Source organism: Haliotis cracherodii, unplaced genomic scaffold (genome assembly GCF_022045235.1).
Source record: "Haliotis cracherodii isolate W230 unplaced genomic scaffold, xgHalCrac1.p SCAF_4, whole genome shotgun sequence".
NCBI lineage: Eukaryota > Metazoa > Mollusca > Gastropoda > Lepetellida > Haliotidae > Haliotis > Haliotis cracherodii.
In genome coordinates this window covers 37,968,842-37,985,800 of record NW_027266297.1, presented here as the reverse complement: position 1 = coordinate 37,985,800, position 16,959 = coordinate 37,968,842, and the positions used below count along the sequence as shown (strand labels likewise).

Sequence of the window (16,959 nt, the reverse complement as noted above, 5' to 3'; positions counted from 1 at the left end):
TGTAGAGGACTGAGGTGTGACTTGTGTAGAGGACTGAGGTGTGACTAGTGTAGAGGACTGAAGCGTGACTTGTGTAGAGGACTGAGGTGTGACTTGTGTAGAGGACTGAGGTGTGACTTGTGTAGAGGACTGAGGTGTGACTTGTGTAGAGGACTGAGGTGTGACTAGTGTGGAGGACTGAGGTGTGACTAGTGTAGAGGACTGAGGTGTGACTTGTTTAGAGGACTGAGGTGTGACTTGTGTAGAGGACTGAGGTGTGACTTGTGTAGAGGACTGAGGTGTGACTTGTGTAGAGGACTGAAGCTTGACTTGTGTAGAGGACTGAGGTGTGACTTGTGTAGAGGACTGAGGTGTGACTAGTGTAGAGGACTGAGGTGTGACTTGTGTAGAGGACTGAGGTGTGACTTGTGTAGAGGACTGAGGTGTGACTTGTGTAGAGGACTGAGGTGTGACTAGTGTAGAGGACTGAGGTGTGACTTGTGTAGAGGACTGAGGTGTGACTAGTGTAGAGGACTGAGGTGTGACTTGTGTAGAGGACTGAGGTGTGACTTGTTTAGAGGACTGAGGTGTGACTTGTGTAGAGGACTGAGGTGTGACTTGTGTAGAGGACTGAAGCGTGACTTGTGTAGAGGACTGAAGCGTGACTTGTGTAGAGGACTGAGGTGTGACTTGTGTAGAGGACTGAGGTGTGACTAGTGTAGAGGACTGAGGTGTGACTTGTGTAGAGGACTGAGGTGTGACTTGTGTAGAGGACTGAGGTGTGACTTGTGTAGAGGACTGAGGTGTGACTTGCGTAGAGGACTGAGGTGTTGCTTGTGTAGAGGACTGAGGTGTGACTTGTGTAGAGGACTGAAGCGTGACTTGTGTAGAGGACTGAAGCATGACTTGTGTAGAGGACTGAGGTGTGACTTGCGTAGAGGACTGAGGTGTTGCTTGTGTAAACGATTAAGATCCTTTATGTGTATGTTTGTGTAGGCTGTATGTGGCTGTGGAGGAGCCGGACCTGGCTATCACCATGTACAAGAAGCAACGTCTCTACGGGGACATGATCCGCCTGGTGAAGCAGTACCACAAGGACCTCCTGCCCGACACACACCTTCACCTGGCCAGGGTGAGACAACTCTACACTTACTGTAGAGTACAGTAGGAACAGCAGCTTGTTTGTACCAGACATAAATTGACTGTCATTGAATGACGAATATTAATTAAAGACTTTTTCGAACAGCGCAAGCAACTAGTCACTACAGACATAATTTCAGCACCTTTTAATTTTAATATGTGGTGTAATTCTTGATGCTGAACTGTGTTAACATGTGAAATGTTCAAGTGCACAAAACAAATTTGTCATGTCTAATGACAATGAAGAAAACTGTATTGTTACCATGGTTAGCATTCAGTTTTCCATCAATAATATTTTGACATTGTTATGTACGCAAAGTGTTCAGTGCTTTTGTCCTAATGCTGATTTGGGACAGAACAGGCAAAAACATACCCCATGATTTTGATGAAAGTGGTGACCCTGTGGTAACAATGGCTGGAGCCTACGAGGGTACACACCATGTGAGACCCCGCCCACTCCCCGGCCCACTCTTTCCTCATGATGAGTTGTGTTGGCAGGAGCTGGAGGGCGAGGGCAATCTGAGGCAGGCGGAGCATCACTTCCAGGAGGCCGGGGACTGGAAGGCAGCCGTCAACATGTACAGGTCACATGACAGCTGGGACGAGGCATACCGGGTATGTAGAGCTCTGATCGAGCATAGTGGGTCATGTGACATGTGGCATGAGGCTAAACGGGTATGTAGAGCTCAGATCGAGCATAGTGGGTCATGTGTTACGAGGCTAACCAGGTATGTAGAGCTGAGATATGTCATAGTGGGTCATGTGACATATGATATGTGGAGGAGGCTTACCGGGTATGTAGAGTTGAGGGAGAGCAAAGTGGGTCATGTGACATGTGGAGGAGGCTTACCGGGTATGTAGAGTTGAGGGAGAGCAAAGTGGGTCATGTGACATGTGGACGAGGCTTACCGGGTATGTAGAGCTGAGATAGAGCATAGTGGGTCATGTGACATGTGGAGGAGGCTTACCGGGTATGTAGAGTTGAGGGAGAGCATAGTGGGTCATGTGACATGTGGAGGAGGCTTACCGGGTATGTAGAGTTGAGGGAGATCAAAGTGGGTCATGTGACATGTGGACGAGGCTTACCGGGTATGTAGAGTTGAGGGAGAGCAAAGTGGGTCATGTGACATGTGGACGAGGCTTACCGGGTATGTAGAGTTGAGGGAGAGCAAAGTGGGTCATGTGACATGTGGAGGAGGCTTACCGGGTATGTAGAGTTGAGGGAGAGCAAAGTGGATCATGTGACATGTGGACGAGGCTTACCGGGTATGTAGAGCTGAGATAGAGCATAGTGGGTCATGTGACATGTGGAGGAGGCTTACCGGGTATGTAGAGTTGAGGGAGAGCAAAGTGGGTCATGTGACATGTGGAGGAGGCTTACCGGGTATGTAGAGCTGAGATAGAGCATAGTGGGTCATGTGACACATGGAAGAGGCTTACCGGGTATGTAGAGTTGAGGGAGAGCAAAATGAGTCATGTGACATGTTGAAGAGGCTTACCGGGTATGTAGAGCTGAGATGGGTCATATTGGGTCATGTGACATGTGGACGAGGCTTACCGGGTATGTAGAGCTGAGATGGGTCATATTGGGTCATGTGACATGTGGACGAGGCTTACCGGGTATGTAGAGCTGAGATGGGTCATATTGGGTCATGTGACATGTGGACGGGGCTTACCGGGTATGTAGAGCTGAGATGGGTCATATTGGGTCATGTGACATGTGGACGGGGCTTACCGGGTATGTAGAGCTGAGATGGGTCATATTGGGTCATGTGACATGTGGACGAGGCTTACCGGGTATGTAGAGCTGAGATGGGTCATATTGGGTCATGTGACATGTGGACGGGGCTTACCGGGTATGTAGAGTTGAGAGACAGCAAAGTGGGTCATGTGACATGTGGACGGGGCTTACCGGGTATGTAGAGCTGAGATGGGTCATATTGGGTCATGTGACATGTGGACGAGGCTTACCGGGTATGTAGAGCTGAGATGGGTCATATTGGGTCATGTGACATGTGGACGGGGCTTACCGGGTATGTAGAGTTGAGAGACAGCAAAGTGGGTCATGTGACATGTGGACGGGGCTTACCGGGTATGTAGAGCTGAGATGGGTCATAGTGGGTCATGTGACATGTGGACGAGGCTTGCTGGGTATGTAGAGCTGAGATGGGTCATATTGGGTCATGTGACATGTGGACGAGGCTTACCGGGTATGTAGAGCTGAGATGGGTCATATTGGGTCATGTGACATGTGGACGGGGCTTACCGGGTATGTAGAGTTGAGAGACAGCAAAGTGGGTCATGTGACATGTGGACGGGGCTTACTGGGTATGTAGAGCTGAGATGGGTCATAGTGGGTCATGTGACATGTGGACGAGGCTTACCGGGTATGTAGAGCTGAGATGGGTCATATTGGGTCATGTGACATGTGGACGGGGTTTACCGGGTATGTAGAGCTGAGATGGGTCATAGTGGGTCATGTGACATGTGGACAAGGCTTACCGGGTATGTAGAGCTGAGATGGGTCATATTGGGTCATGTGACATGTGGACAAGGTTTACCGGGTATGTAGAGCTGAGATTTGTCATAGTGGGTCATGTGACATGTGGACGAGGCTTACCGGGTATGTAGAGCTGAGATGGGTCATATTGGGTCATGTGACATGTGGACGAGGCTTACTGGGTATGTAGAGCTGAGATAGAGCATAGTGGGTCATGTGACATGTGGACGAGGCTTACCGGGTATATAGAGTTGAGAGACAGCAAAGTGGGTCATGTGACATGTGGACGGGGCTTACTAGGTATGTAGAGCTGAGATGGGTCATAGTGGGTCATGTGACATGTGGACGAGGCTTACCGGGTATGTAGAGCTGAGATGGGTAGGGTCATGTGATGTTCAATGTGTGATCTGTGACTGAGGTTGATGTTCAATGTGTGGTCTGTGTCACAGGTTGCCAAGGCCCAGGGCGGTGCCACAGCAGCTAAACAGGTGGCTTATCTCTGGGCCAAGAGTCTGGGAGGGGACTCGGCAGTCAAGCTACTCAACAAGTTTGGTCTCTTGGAGGCAGCCATTGACTATGCTACGGAAAACTGGTATGTGAGATGAAATTTGATTGGTTTTGGAGAAAGTTTTAAAAAATGATATGATCATATTAATATCTTCTAATTTTGTTGTTGTTAGAAGATGTAATTTGCTATTTACAAACAGTTACAAATATGGACTATGCTTGTCATAAGAAGTGACTAACTGGATCGGGTGGTCAGGTTCGCTGACTTGGTTGGTGCATGTCATCGTATCCCAATTGCGTAGATCGATTGCTCATGATGTCAATAACAGGATTTTCTGGTTCAGACTTGATTATGAATAGACTGCCGTCATAAAGCTGGAATATTGCTGAATGCGGAGTTAAACAGCAAGCAAACAAACAAACAAACAAACAAGTTTGGTGACTTTGAATTATAGCAGAAAGAGAAGAAGTTTAGCATTTTATTTGAAAGTGATGCCATAAGGAAATCACTGTTGATCTGTTTCAGTGCTTTTGAGTTTGCATTTGACTTGGGCCGTGTTGCCATGAAGAACAAACTGCCTGACGTTCACCTCAAGTATGCCATGTTCCTGGAAGACGAGGGCAAGTTCCCAGAGGCAGAGGCCGAATTCATAAAGGCTTCCAGACCCAAGGAAGCGGTTCTCATGTACGTTGGCATTATACACTGCTGCTAATTCTAAAAAAGTGATAAGTCTTTGTTCTCAGGCATTGCCACATCATCAATAAGGCCGCCACTCATTAAGTTATTATTTCCATATAAAAAACAAGGAATTTGTTCTTTAAGCCTAAAACAGTCAAAACGCTTGCAATTTGGCATATCATCCTGACCAAGTCCTTGAAATTTGGGGAACGTGTTTCAGTCATTAAAGACTACACATTTTTCTGTGAAGAGTTGTGTCAATTTTGTGTGTCTGGATTTTGTGATTGTGGGTTGGGATCCCAGGCTGATGCTGTGTTATCAAGGGGACATAACTCCACAGACAAACAAAATAAATTAGGAATGAATTATCAGTCAGATCTTGATTTAATCATGCTGTGTATGGAAACATTTCCTCACAAAAACAAGTGGTAAATGTCTACGTCTTGACTCAGGCATCACATGGGCTCGTGATGTTCTGTTACCAGTCCAACCCAGCTGACTCATTCACTGTTGTGTGTTGCAGGTACGTCCACAACCAGGACTGGGATTCGGCGCAGCGTGTTGCAGAATCCCATGATGCTGACTCCGTGGCTGATGTGTTGGTCGGCCAGGCCAGGTTTGCATTTGAGGAGAAGGAATACGCCAAGGCTGAGTCCTTCCTGCTGAGAGCCCAGAGGCCGGAGCTGGCTGTCAAATACTACCGGGTTAGACGCTTATTACTTGTCCTGAAGCACGACTACATTTAGAAGTGTATACTTTTATTGTTTTTACCAGTTATTGTACATATTACTTCATCTGTATCAAGTGTTGGCATCTCAGCATGAAAGAAGGGAGATTGAGGTAGTTCCAGGTACATCTTGCTGGTGTTTTTGCCCCATGTGGAAGGTAAGCAGGTTCGAGCCCTTGCAGGGGGTGGTGGTGGGGTAGCCTAGTGGTCAAAGCCTTTGCTTGTCACACCGAAGGCCAGGGTTTGATTACCCCACATGGGTACAATTTGAAGCCCAGTTCTGGTGTCCCCTGCCGTGATATTGTTGAAACATTGCTAAAAGCGGCATAAAACCAAACTCACTCACACCTTGCAGGGGTATATTTTGTTGAGCCCCTGGACAGTGTCCCCTGCATTATTTTGAATACGTGTTACAAGCCAGGTCATAACATCCACTCCTAGATACCAGTACATACATAGGATTCATCGGAAAACCTGGATGCTTAACTCCAAATTGAGCCCGATGTTAAACTAGTTTGTGAAATCAATTTTACAACCCAGCATGTACCTAAAGCTATGTTCAGCATCACCTTCATATTTACATCAGATATTGCTTTGGTTAGATCCTAGGAGATTACAATGCTTTGCAAACTATTGTGACATCATCAGTTACCATGACTACACAATCAAATGACATCACAAATCTGTCTGCTACTGAAGCTTGTTCGCAGTACCTTTCACACTCAAGACACTGGTTATTACTGTTTACAAAATGGAAATGTCGGAAGAAGGATTTTGGATTATAAATAGAATCTCATCCAAGTGTCTTTTGAAACTATCGACTTGTATTGATACATTTGATATCAAAAGACACAAGGTGAGATTCTCTGTGTCTTCTTGTGTGAAGATGACTTCAGCAGTCATATGATAATCGACCATCAAACTTCTCACACTGCTATATCTGCTCCTACAGGACTGCGGCATGTGGCAGGATGCACTGCGAGTGTGTAAGGAGTACGTCCCCCACAAGCTGCAGACGCTCCAGGATGAGTATGACAAAGAGATGACCAACAAGGGACCCAGGTATGGAGTCTACAACACTCAGAAACATAGAACTAAGACTATTACACCTGTAACCTGTACTTTATTTGAAAAGCTTCTGGTGATTCCAGAACATTATAGATCCTCAGTCCCTTGCTAGTTATAAGGGCATGAGGTTGCCACAGTGGCTTCCTTGAGTTGAGTGTTTGGCTAGCTGGCTGCTGTTGCGGACATACTCTCAGATGGGACCTGGCTGATTTAGAGTGATCACTCTGTTGACCACCAGCTTGCTCCTCTACTCTGAGTTGACTTTTAGATTGCTGTGGATTATTTACTTGACTTGTGGTTATGAGGTATACACAAAATATTTTTATCACCTATTTCCATGCCACACTTTGTAACAAACATATCAAAATTGGAAATGTACTTGCATCATTTTTATGATATGTAACTTTGTACAGTGAGTTAATTCTGACATCACTTTAACATATCAATAGTAAGAGAAAACAGGGATGTGTGTATTGATGTGTATCAGGGGAGATAACTTGGTATTTGTGCTTGTTCCCTGTCCAGTGGCAAAGGAGGAGAAGGGTGAGTATGTGTTGTCCTAGCTGCCTCTGTCTGTCACTACTTGCAGGACTTCCAGGCAGTCAGCTAGCAATAGGCTGTCTCATCATTGCAGGGTAGCTTACACTTCCAGGCAGTCAGCCAGCAATAGGCTGTCTCATCATTGCAGGGTAGCTTACACTCCCTTGTGAAGGCTGTTAGTCATTTTCGGGAATAATGTTATGCCCTCACTACTTGAATTATTCTGCTCCATATTGAAAGTGTCCTTCAGGCAATGGAACATTATTTTGAGAATTCATCTTTATGCAATCACGTATTTGCATAAGTGCTGGGGGCATGGATGGCCCAGTTGTCTAAAGTGCCGCAGTTAGATGTGCAGAGTTGCATCCCTTTGGCATGCACAAAATCTATGATCGCAGGTTCAAATCCCAGTTGAGTAGGTTTCTTGGTTTGTCAGTTGGAGGCGAGAAACATCAGAAACCTCTATCACTTCAGGCTTTCCTTCCCCAGTAAACTGACACACTGTGATATAACTGCTGTTCAAATCGGCGGGAAACTCATTGTGTGAGTACTAATTAAATGAAGTTGGTTCAGGTGGTCAGGCTCGCTGACTTGGTTGATGCATGTAATGGGGTGACATCGTAATGGGGTGACATCGTAATGGGGTGACATCGTAATGGGGTGACATCGTAATGGGGAGACATCGTAATGGGGAGACATCGTAATGGGGAGACATCGTAATGGGGTGACATCGTAATGGGGAGACATCGTAATGGGGAGACATCGTAATGGGGAGACATCGTAATGGGGTGACATCGTAATGGGGAGACATCGTAATGGGGTGACATCGTAATGGGGAGACATCGTAATGGGGTGACATCGTAATGGGGTGTCATCGTAATGGGGTGACATCGTAATGGGGTGACATCGTAATGGGGAGACATCGTAATGGGGAGACATCGTAATGGGGTGTCATCGTAATGGGGTGACATCGTAATGGGGAGACATCGTAATGGGGAGACATCGTAATGGGGTGTCATCGTAATGGGGAGACATCGTAATGGGGAGACATCGTAATGGGGAGACATCGTAATGGGGTGACATCGTAATGGGGAGACATCGTAATGGGGAGACATCGTAATGGGGTGACATCGTAATGGGGTGTCATCGTAATGGGGTGACATCGTAATGGGGTGACATCGTAATGGGGTGACATCGTAATGGGGAGACATCGTAATGGGGAGACATCGTAATGGGGAGACATCGTAATGGGGTGTCATCGTAATGGGGTGACATCGTAATGGGGAGACATCGTAATGGGGAGACATCGTAATGGGGTGTCATCGTAATGGGGAGACATCGTAATGGGGAGACATCGTAATGGGGTGTCATCGTAATGGGGTGACATCGTAATGGGGTGACATCGTAATGGGGTGTCATCGTAATGGGGTGACATCGTAATGGGGTGACATCGTAATGGGTATAAATAAGCAGTTATAGAGGTTGGCACTGCCTGTCGAACTTTGTCTCACATAGTTTTCACAATAGATCTTTTGTTTGCCAAGTGTAAATGTGCCAGTTTGATGTCTGCCATATGTGTTTTGAATGTTCACTGTAGAAAGACTAGAATTTTATCATGTTGACTTTGAAGTTCTTGTCTGGCATAGCCCCGGTCTTGTTCCTATGGTAACGTGCATGTATGTTACAGTGTTCAGGACAGTAGTAGCACTGAGACTTGTGGAATTCACATGATGACTAGGTCACGACATTACAAGAACAATTGTAGATATTCCAATATTGTCTGACACTGTCATTCTATAGTGGTCATTCTAACACCTCTAGAATCTGACAATGATTCTGTAGTTAGCACTTTAAAATTGTTGTCATAGAAATAATACTAAAGAATGTGCTGGTTACCAAGGAAACATAACATAGTTTCCAGGATTAATTTTATGTTACCAACACTGTCAATAAAAACTTTTTTTGACGATTTGAATTTTATTTTCACTACATTATCAATTTAATTATGAAATGTGAATATCTTGACTTAGTTTCTGTGTCAATTTTTTCACATGAAATTTACATGAGATTAATCTGAAAATAATCATTCAAAAGAAATATTATATTTTATTTGTAAACACTATAACAGTGAAAACATTCTAAAGCTTACAATTTGATATTTGTTTAATTTTTTACTTATCCTGCATTACTCCTTAATGCATTCACTGCTTACTTACGACAACTAGAAGGACAGCGCTGCGAAGGTCCTGGGTGAAGAAATAAAGTTGTTGTTCTCAAGTCCCAATCAGTGGCCTTCCGTCGCTGTCCTGTGACCTTGATGACACCTAAGGTCATCTTCACATCACTGCTTGTCGCAGCACAGCTAGGACGTGTCCAAGCGGAGCTCTCCTTTTGGATTAATTTTAGACCTTCAGTTTGTCTACAATCTTAAAAATTGATCTGCGATGGGTGATGTATTCTTTTCATATTACTTTCACCATGTTGTGTAGTTTTATGTGAATTAATTAGGCGTGTAAAGACTCTTGTCTTTTTTCCCGCCAAAATATTGTTGTTCGCCGCCATTTTGAATTGTGTTACAATCGTTTGCCTGCCAAGGTAGTCATATTGTTTACAATTCTCAGCTACGTATGTATAACATATTCTTATGTTCTTAAATACTACTAGCTTTGGCGTAACAGTGAGTTGCGTATACTCAAATTATTGTATACTTTTTCAACTCGTTAAAAATATGGTTGCCGATAGATTAATATCAAATCTACGGCTTTCTTCCAGTCCCGCTTCATCAACAATTCTTTTATTGCGTACCTATGTTTATGTGATTAAATAGTTTTTTGTTGGTCTTTTTGGTTTACATTGAGTTGCGTATATGAACTATTATATACTCTTGCAACTCGTAGTTTTGCCGATAGATTATTGTTCAATTCTATGGCATTCTTCCAGTACCGCCTCATCAACAATGGCGTAATTGTGTAACTTATGATTGAGCGTGGTACTAATTGTCATGGAAAAATCTTACTAAGATTATCATCCACTTTGTTTGGTCTGTACGCAGATGTGCTCTCCAAACCCTAAATGAAAATATAAATACCCTTGGTTTACATTGAGTTGCGCATGCAAAAATATTGTATACCCTTGCAACTCATAATTTTGCCGATAGATTAGTGTTCAAATTCTTCGGCACTCTTCCAGTATTGTCTCATCAACAAGGGTTTAATTGCGTAACATACCTTTGAGCATTGTACGTACTAATTGTCGTGGAAAAAAACTTACAAAGATTATCATCCACGTTGGTTGGTTTGCGCGCAGATGTGCTCTCCAATCTCTAAATGTAAATAGCCTTGGTTTACATTGAATTGCGTATATACATTTTTTGTATACCCTTGCAATTCGTATTTTTGCCGATAGATTACTGTTCAATTCTACGGCATTCTTCCAGTACCATTTCTTCAATGGTTTAATTGCGTAATTTATGTTTGCGTGGTGTACATATTGTCGTGGAATAATCGCCCAATAAATCGCTTTTTATCCACGGTCCTAGGCATGCACGTGGATGTGCTCGCCAAAATTCAAAATGTAATTTTTGTGTAAATCTCTAATCCAACGAGTTTACTATATAAAGCAGATTACTCACAATCATATTTTGCAGTTATTCCGTCGTGAGACGAGAGGAATGTCACTATCGCAGAATAGCGAATGACATGGTTCGGTCATTACCACCCAACCGTTATTATAGGCAGGTATTATGGCGCCTGTGACTGCAGAAGTACACCATCCACCGAAATCAACAATACCGGAGGATTTTGTGAGTATCGTAACTGCTCCTATTTTTTCAGCCGCCGGACACTTCCAGATACATGTATGTTAATCTGTGACGTCGGCGACAGCACCAGCGTATCAAAATGCTATGATGGGGGTAGATTAGACACAAGACTTGATCAAGTCAATACTTTTGAGCTTTGTGTCGAGCGCAGCACTTGACTACAACCCAAGCCCTTCTATTACGCAAGCGACGCACGATCAGCTTAGCGCTGTTCCAACACATCCAGCTTAGACCTGCGCCGAGCGCAACGTCTGACTGCTACCCAAGCGCTCCTATCACGCAAGCGACGCACGATCAGCTTAGCGCTGTTCCAACATATCCAGCATAGACCTGCGCCGAGCGCAGCGTCTGACTGCTACCCAAGCGCTCCTATTACGCAAGCGTCGCACGATCAGCTTAGCGCTGTTCCAACATATCCAGCATAGACCTGCGCCGAGCGCAGCGTCTGACTGCTACCCAAAGCGCTCCTATTACGCAAACATTCCAGACATTCCAACATTCCAGACCTGCGCTGAGCGCAGCGTCTGCGTACCAATCAAGGTCTCTACAATGACGTTAGCCCAAGGCTTACAGTGTACTCGGTTACGTAATCGGCACATGATCAGCTTAGCACATGTACCCGATTGGGAAGCAGACCATCTCGTGTCAGTAACGTCCTCCCCTGATAACAGGGTAAATAAGAGGGACACCACGAGGTCATTGGAAGAAGACTTCTCCAAAACTCACATTTGCTCCCTCATTTAAGCGACCAATATCGTCAATGTTTGCAGTGGATCAGAATCTATTAGAGGATAACCCTATCTGATTAGATCACTTCCAAACTATGGTGTTTTTCCTACAAGCGTCAGTTTATCCACAGGAAAATTCATCTTGAGACCGTTCTGACGGAGATTATCGTTACACCCAAGACTTTATAGCGTTTCCAACTGAGATGCTGGGCAGTCTATCACGTCAACCTTGGTCATCTTCTCCCCTGTTCAACGAACAGATTGCAGACACGCACGTCAAGTTCCCAAAAAGCTTGGAAAGTCCAAGCGGGCTGGCAAGTCAGGGAATTATAAACCTAGACGCGCGTTTCTCAGGGAAGACCAGCATTCCCTTACTGAGAAAGGGAGTGGCAGAGACAAGTCTCAAGGACGATTTAGTACTTATCGCACTATATCATGGTGTCCGTATACGGGTAGAGATAACTCCACCGTTGACCACAGTTTGATTGGGAAAATCCAACATAGACATACTGTTGGTAAGAAGAGCTGTAGAGTGGGTTCACAACCCAGTCTTTACACCGGGGTTTTATCCTCACACCTACCTGGTACTCATGAAGGACCCAGACAAGATGAGAATGATCCACATCTCTGTGTTTGTTCAACGAACGTTTGATTCTTGATCAGTCTCGACTATCCATCCCAACCTTTTCAGGTCCAGTTCATTGGGGTTCACTACCAATGGTAGTATTTCCCATTTGACATGTCAGTGACACTTATGGCTATTTACAGGATTAATGAAGCCAATAACTATCTACACGTGACGAACACTTGGTTCGAGTCGTAGATGGAGGGCGATCTACTGTATGATCAACACATGTCAATAACTGGGATAGACAATCAACGAGGCGGAGTCGGGAGTATTCTCCTTCCTATTGACTTCAGTTCATAGGAGACCTGTTCAAGACAGACCAGGATATCCTATCTGTACCGAGGGACAGATGGCACAAGTTTCTACTTCTTTTGTCATCTACTCTACATCAACCACACACACTTCGCCAGTGGCAAGTGTTGCTAGGGTTAATCACCTCGGCACAGGAGTTAACTAGCATGGGCCGTTTACAACTGCGACCAATTCATTTTTTTCCTGAACCCTTACATCAGGAATCAGGATCCACTCAAGGCCATCACTCTACCGACTAAGCTAGAGCCTTGCCTCAATTTGTGGCGTTGAATGTCTGCGGAGCCTCTTTATTCGGGTTTTCCCCGAATACACACCTGTTTGTGGACGTCCCCTTTTCAGGGGTGGAGTCTTCACTTACAAGACCAGATAAGCTCAGGGCTATGGCCCGGCGCTCAATGGAAGTGGCACATAAACAACTTGGAGTTGGAAGCTTTAATTCTGGCTATATCACATTGGCAGAATCAACTACAGTTAGCCCGACTTACAGACATTCAGATTTGTTCCATCTAGTGGATTGGCTGTGACTAAAGTTCATAGTTCAGCACATCCCCGGATGTAGAAGCATACTGGCCGATACTTTATCACGTCCAGACAGGGTGGCTCCCACCGAGTGGGAATTTCTCACAGAAGCATTCCAGTTACTGCTTCAGGAATTCAGGCAACCAAACATTGACTTGTTTATTACTTGCCTAGGCCACCAACTCATGACGTATATCTCCCCGTTGCCGGATCCGCAGACTTGGGCGGTGGACGAGTTCAGTATCACTTGGGAAGGGCAAAAAAACTAACACTTTTCTGCCACCACTTTTACTTCCCAAGGTGATACAGGGGATCAAGGAGACAGGGTATCTCGATCTCTCCTTTGGTCGCACCCTGGTAACCGGCGAGAGGGTAGTTCGTCAAGCTCGGAAAAATCTAAAACGATTCACTACCCCTCTCACAGTGGTCCAACCTACTCATCCACCCTCAACAGAAAATTGCCTCACCCAACGTCTGCACGCATGGTTCGTCTTTAAAAGGCGTTTAAGTGCGAAGGGTTATTTCGACACGGGCAGCAAAGCTATAGCTTTAGTTCATCGTTACTCTCCCAGAGACGACGATGACAAGTGGGGATCACTTGAGCCTTTTTACAGGGAAGAAAAGAATCAAGACGCTACGATTGCGTCACAATTCCTAGAGGAATACCTCCTACATTGCGTACCCAAAAACACTTGGAAGGTAGCACCATTACTACGTAATTGGCTGCAATTATCTTAGTGTTGGCCGTTTCCGGAAAATCACAATGTGATTAAGGTCACGGAACTACAGGCCATATTATGCTCATTCAGGCTTGAGGATCAGAAGGCCAAGTTCCACCCACCTGATTGGGACTTGAACGTGGTACTTCGAGGTTTGCGAGGGCCCCCTTCGAGCCCCTCATTGCATCCTCATTTTCAAGCTCCTTCCCAGCGCGTGACACCTTCGTTACACTCTCGGTATAGTATAGAGAGCTCCGTGAACGGGCTATCGCTGTGAGGAGCTTGGACCTCACCAAGGAAACAATGGTTTCTCTTGGCATCAGCAATGGCGGTACGGGTGAGCGAACTACATGTGATCGACTCAACCCGGATCCGTTTTGAGCATGGGACGCACGGAACGGGACATCTAGGGTTATGCTGGGATTTTATTGCTAAAATCTACTACCAGGCCAACCCGACCGTTCCTTCACCATCCCACCGATATCGACTATTGTGGGAATCGTACATGGTGAAGTTCTCCTGGGCTCGATGCGAGCAGTTCGAGTTTTCATTCGACGCTCCAAGACTAGGCGTGGTTCGTCCACGACAGAAGTTAGTCGCACAATCGCAAACACCATATCTCTATGGTTACGAGCAGTAATCCTTCAGGCCTACGAGATCATCAAACGGAACTCGCCGAGAGCGAATTACCCTCAAGATCTCAAGGTGTCAGCCTTACCAGGGCTCAACACGGCAATTGTGGTTTTGGAACAATCATGGAAGGATATTTCTGGAGATTCGACACCTATTTTCGTTAGTCATAACCTTCGCGTTGGGCTCTCGAGGATGTCGAAGACGTTCGAAGTTTGGCCCTCTGGTTGTTATCCTGCAGATTGCCAACCCCTGACGCAAATAATGAACTCGCCCTATACAGAGCCAGTCAACTTCCATGTGCAGTCACTCGGTCACCACCAGTGGAAGAATATTAGACAATCTTGGTTGTCAGCGACGGCTCTATGACGCAGTAAGTAAAGAATTAGCTGAATAGCTATTATTTTCTTTATTACTAAGCGTGTATAGGGAATTTCTCTTTAATTCCTATGTTCAATCTTTTTGATTTTTGAACAACCCTACCGTAAAGGCGTTTTTGTCTGAACTTTTCCGCTTCACGGTTTATAGACCAACTGGTGTCGTATTGCAGGGTGTGAATTATTGAGGTTTCTGTATTCTGAAGGTTTACCCACCTCCAAACCGTCCGATACAGATGCATTAAGGAGTAATGCAGGATAAGTAAAAAATTTAGTAAAATCTAAATATTTTTTACATTTGTATACTTATCCTGCATTACTACGCTTTAGGCCCACCCGTCGTAAGACTTGCCTCCCCACTTTGGCTTCAGAAACCTCAAAAGTATGTTTTTCTAAGAGCTAGGGCGACAGGCAGTGATGTGAAGATGACCTTAGGTGTCATCAAGGTCACAGGACAGCGACGGAAGGCCACTGATTGGGACTTGAGAACAACAACTTTATTTCTTCACCCAGGACCTTCGCAGCGCTGTCCTTCTAGTTGTCGTAAGTAAGCAGTGAATGCATTAAGGAGTAATGCAGGATAAGTATACAAATGTAAAAAATATTTAGATTTTACTAATTCACAAAACAGCTGTTTGTAGCATGTGTAGTGTTAGAATCTCACGATCGCATGATCCTGGTTACTTATTTTAAAGTGCAATATTTCCTGTTTCCAGCTTTGAGGAGGGGTATGTAGGAATGAGTTATCCCCCTTATGCAGTATTATTGGTTTGAATGTGTACACACATACATACATACATATATATGATTGAAATTATGAGAAAAACAGTCTTTGGCGTGACCTAATCACTTTGACATTTATTCAATGTCTCTATATGTGATACCTCTGTTAACAGTGCCTTGTTTTGGTGTGAGGCTCTACAATAATACTGACTGCGTACACTCATCTCCTCTCTGACACTCATCTGCTACTTGTTGGAACTCAGATTTAGTTTTTTCATCATATTGTTTTGCAACTTTTTTTTCTCAGAAAGAATTTATACAAAAGCATGATTTAAGGTGCTCATTTGTTCACAGTGGAAACCCATTAGCTTTTGTAGCATATCCTCTGTGAGCCCCCACGGGGAGTAGGACATTGCTTGAAGATCAATCACTTGTTTCTGGAATATTGCTGAGTGCGGTGTGAAGCAACAAATAAACAAATGAAATGAAACAAACATACAAACCAGTAGAGGTGTGTCATACCCTACCGAGCAGTGTACCAGTAGAGGGTTGTGTCCCTGGTGTATCTACTAGTACTACCCTACTGAGCAGTGTACCAGTAGAGCAGTGTGTCCCTGGTGTATCTACTACTGAGCAGTTTACCAGTAGAGGGGTGTGTCCCTGGTGTATCTACTATTGATCAGTGTACCAGTAGAGGGGTGTGTCCCTGGTGTATCTACTAGTACTACCCTACTGAGCAGAGTACCAGTAGAGGGTTGTGTCCCTGGTGTATCTACTACTGAGCAGTGTACCAGTAGAGGGGTGTGTCCCTGGTGTATCTACTACTGAGCAGTTTACCAGTAGAGGGGTGTGTCCCTGGTGTATCTACTAGTACTACCCTACTGAGCAGTGTACCAGTAGAGGGTTGTGTCCCTGGTGTATCTACTACTGATCAGTTTACCAGTAGAGGGGTGTGTCCCTGGTGTATCTACTAGTACTACCCTACTGATCAGTGTACCAGTAGAGGGTTGTGTCCCTGGTGTATCTACTACTGAGCAGTGTACCAGTAGAGCAGTGTGTCCCTGGTGTATCTACTACTGAGCAGTTTACCAGTAGAGGGGTGTGTCCCTGGTGTATCTACTACTGATCAGTGTACCAGTAGAGGGTTGTGTCCCTGGTGTATCTACTACTGAGCAGTGTACCAGTAGAGGGGTGTGTCCCTGGTGTATCTACTACTGATCAGTGTACCAGTAGAGGGGTGTGTCCCTGGTGTATCTTCTACTGAGCAGTTTACCAGTAGAGGGGTGTGTCCCTGGTGTATCTACTAGTACTACCCTACTTAGCAGAGTACCAGTAGAGGGTTGTGTCCCTGGTGTATCTACTA

The 16,959-nt window shown here is 45.0% G+C and overlaps 1 protein-coding gene across 4 annotated transcripts in view; it reads left to right on the top strand.

Moving 5' to 3' along the window:
- The window catches only part of LOC139478176 (intraflagellar transport protein 172 homolog), a 65,734-nt gene that overhangs the window by 33,087 nt on the left and 15,688 nt on the right, over positions 1-16,959 (top strand). The window contains exons 31-38 of one of the 4 annotated variants that reach the window (XM_071260529.1): positions 976-1,111; positions 1,618-1,734; positions 4,069-4,211; positions 4,653-4,811; positions 5,329-5,509; positions 6,485-6,594; positions 7,126-7,143; positions 15,590-15,601. In XM_071260529.1, coding sequence (XP_071116630.1) covers positions 976-1,111; positions 1,618-1,734; positions 4,069-4,211; positions 4,653-4,811; positions 5,329-5,509; positions 6,485-6,594; positions 7,126-7,143; positions 15,590-15,601 — 876 coding nt within the window. The remainder of the gene's footprint in view (positions 1-975; positions 1,112-1,617; positions 1,735-4,068; positions 4,212-4,652; positions 4,812-5,328; positions 5,510-6,484; positions 6,595-7,125; positions 7,144-15,589; positions 15,602-16,959) is intronic. The other 3 variants (XM_071260531.1, XM_071260530.1, XM_071260532.1) reach the window with 3 other exon arrangements.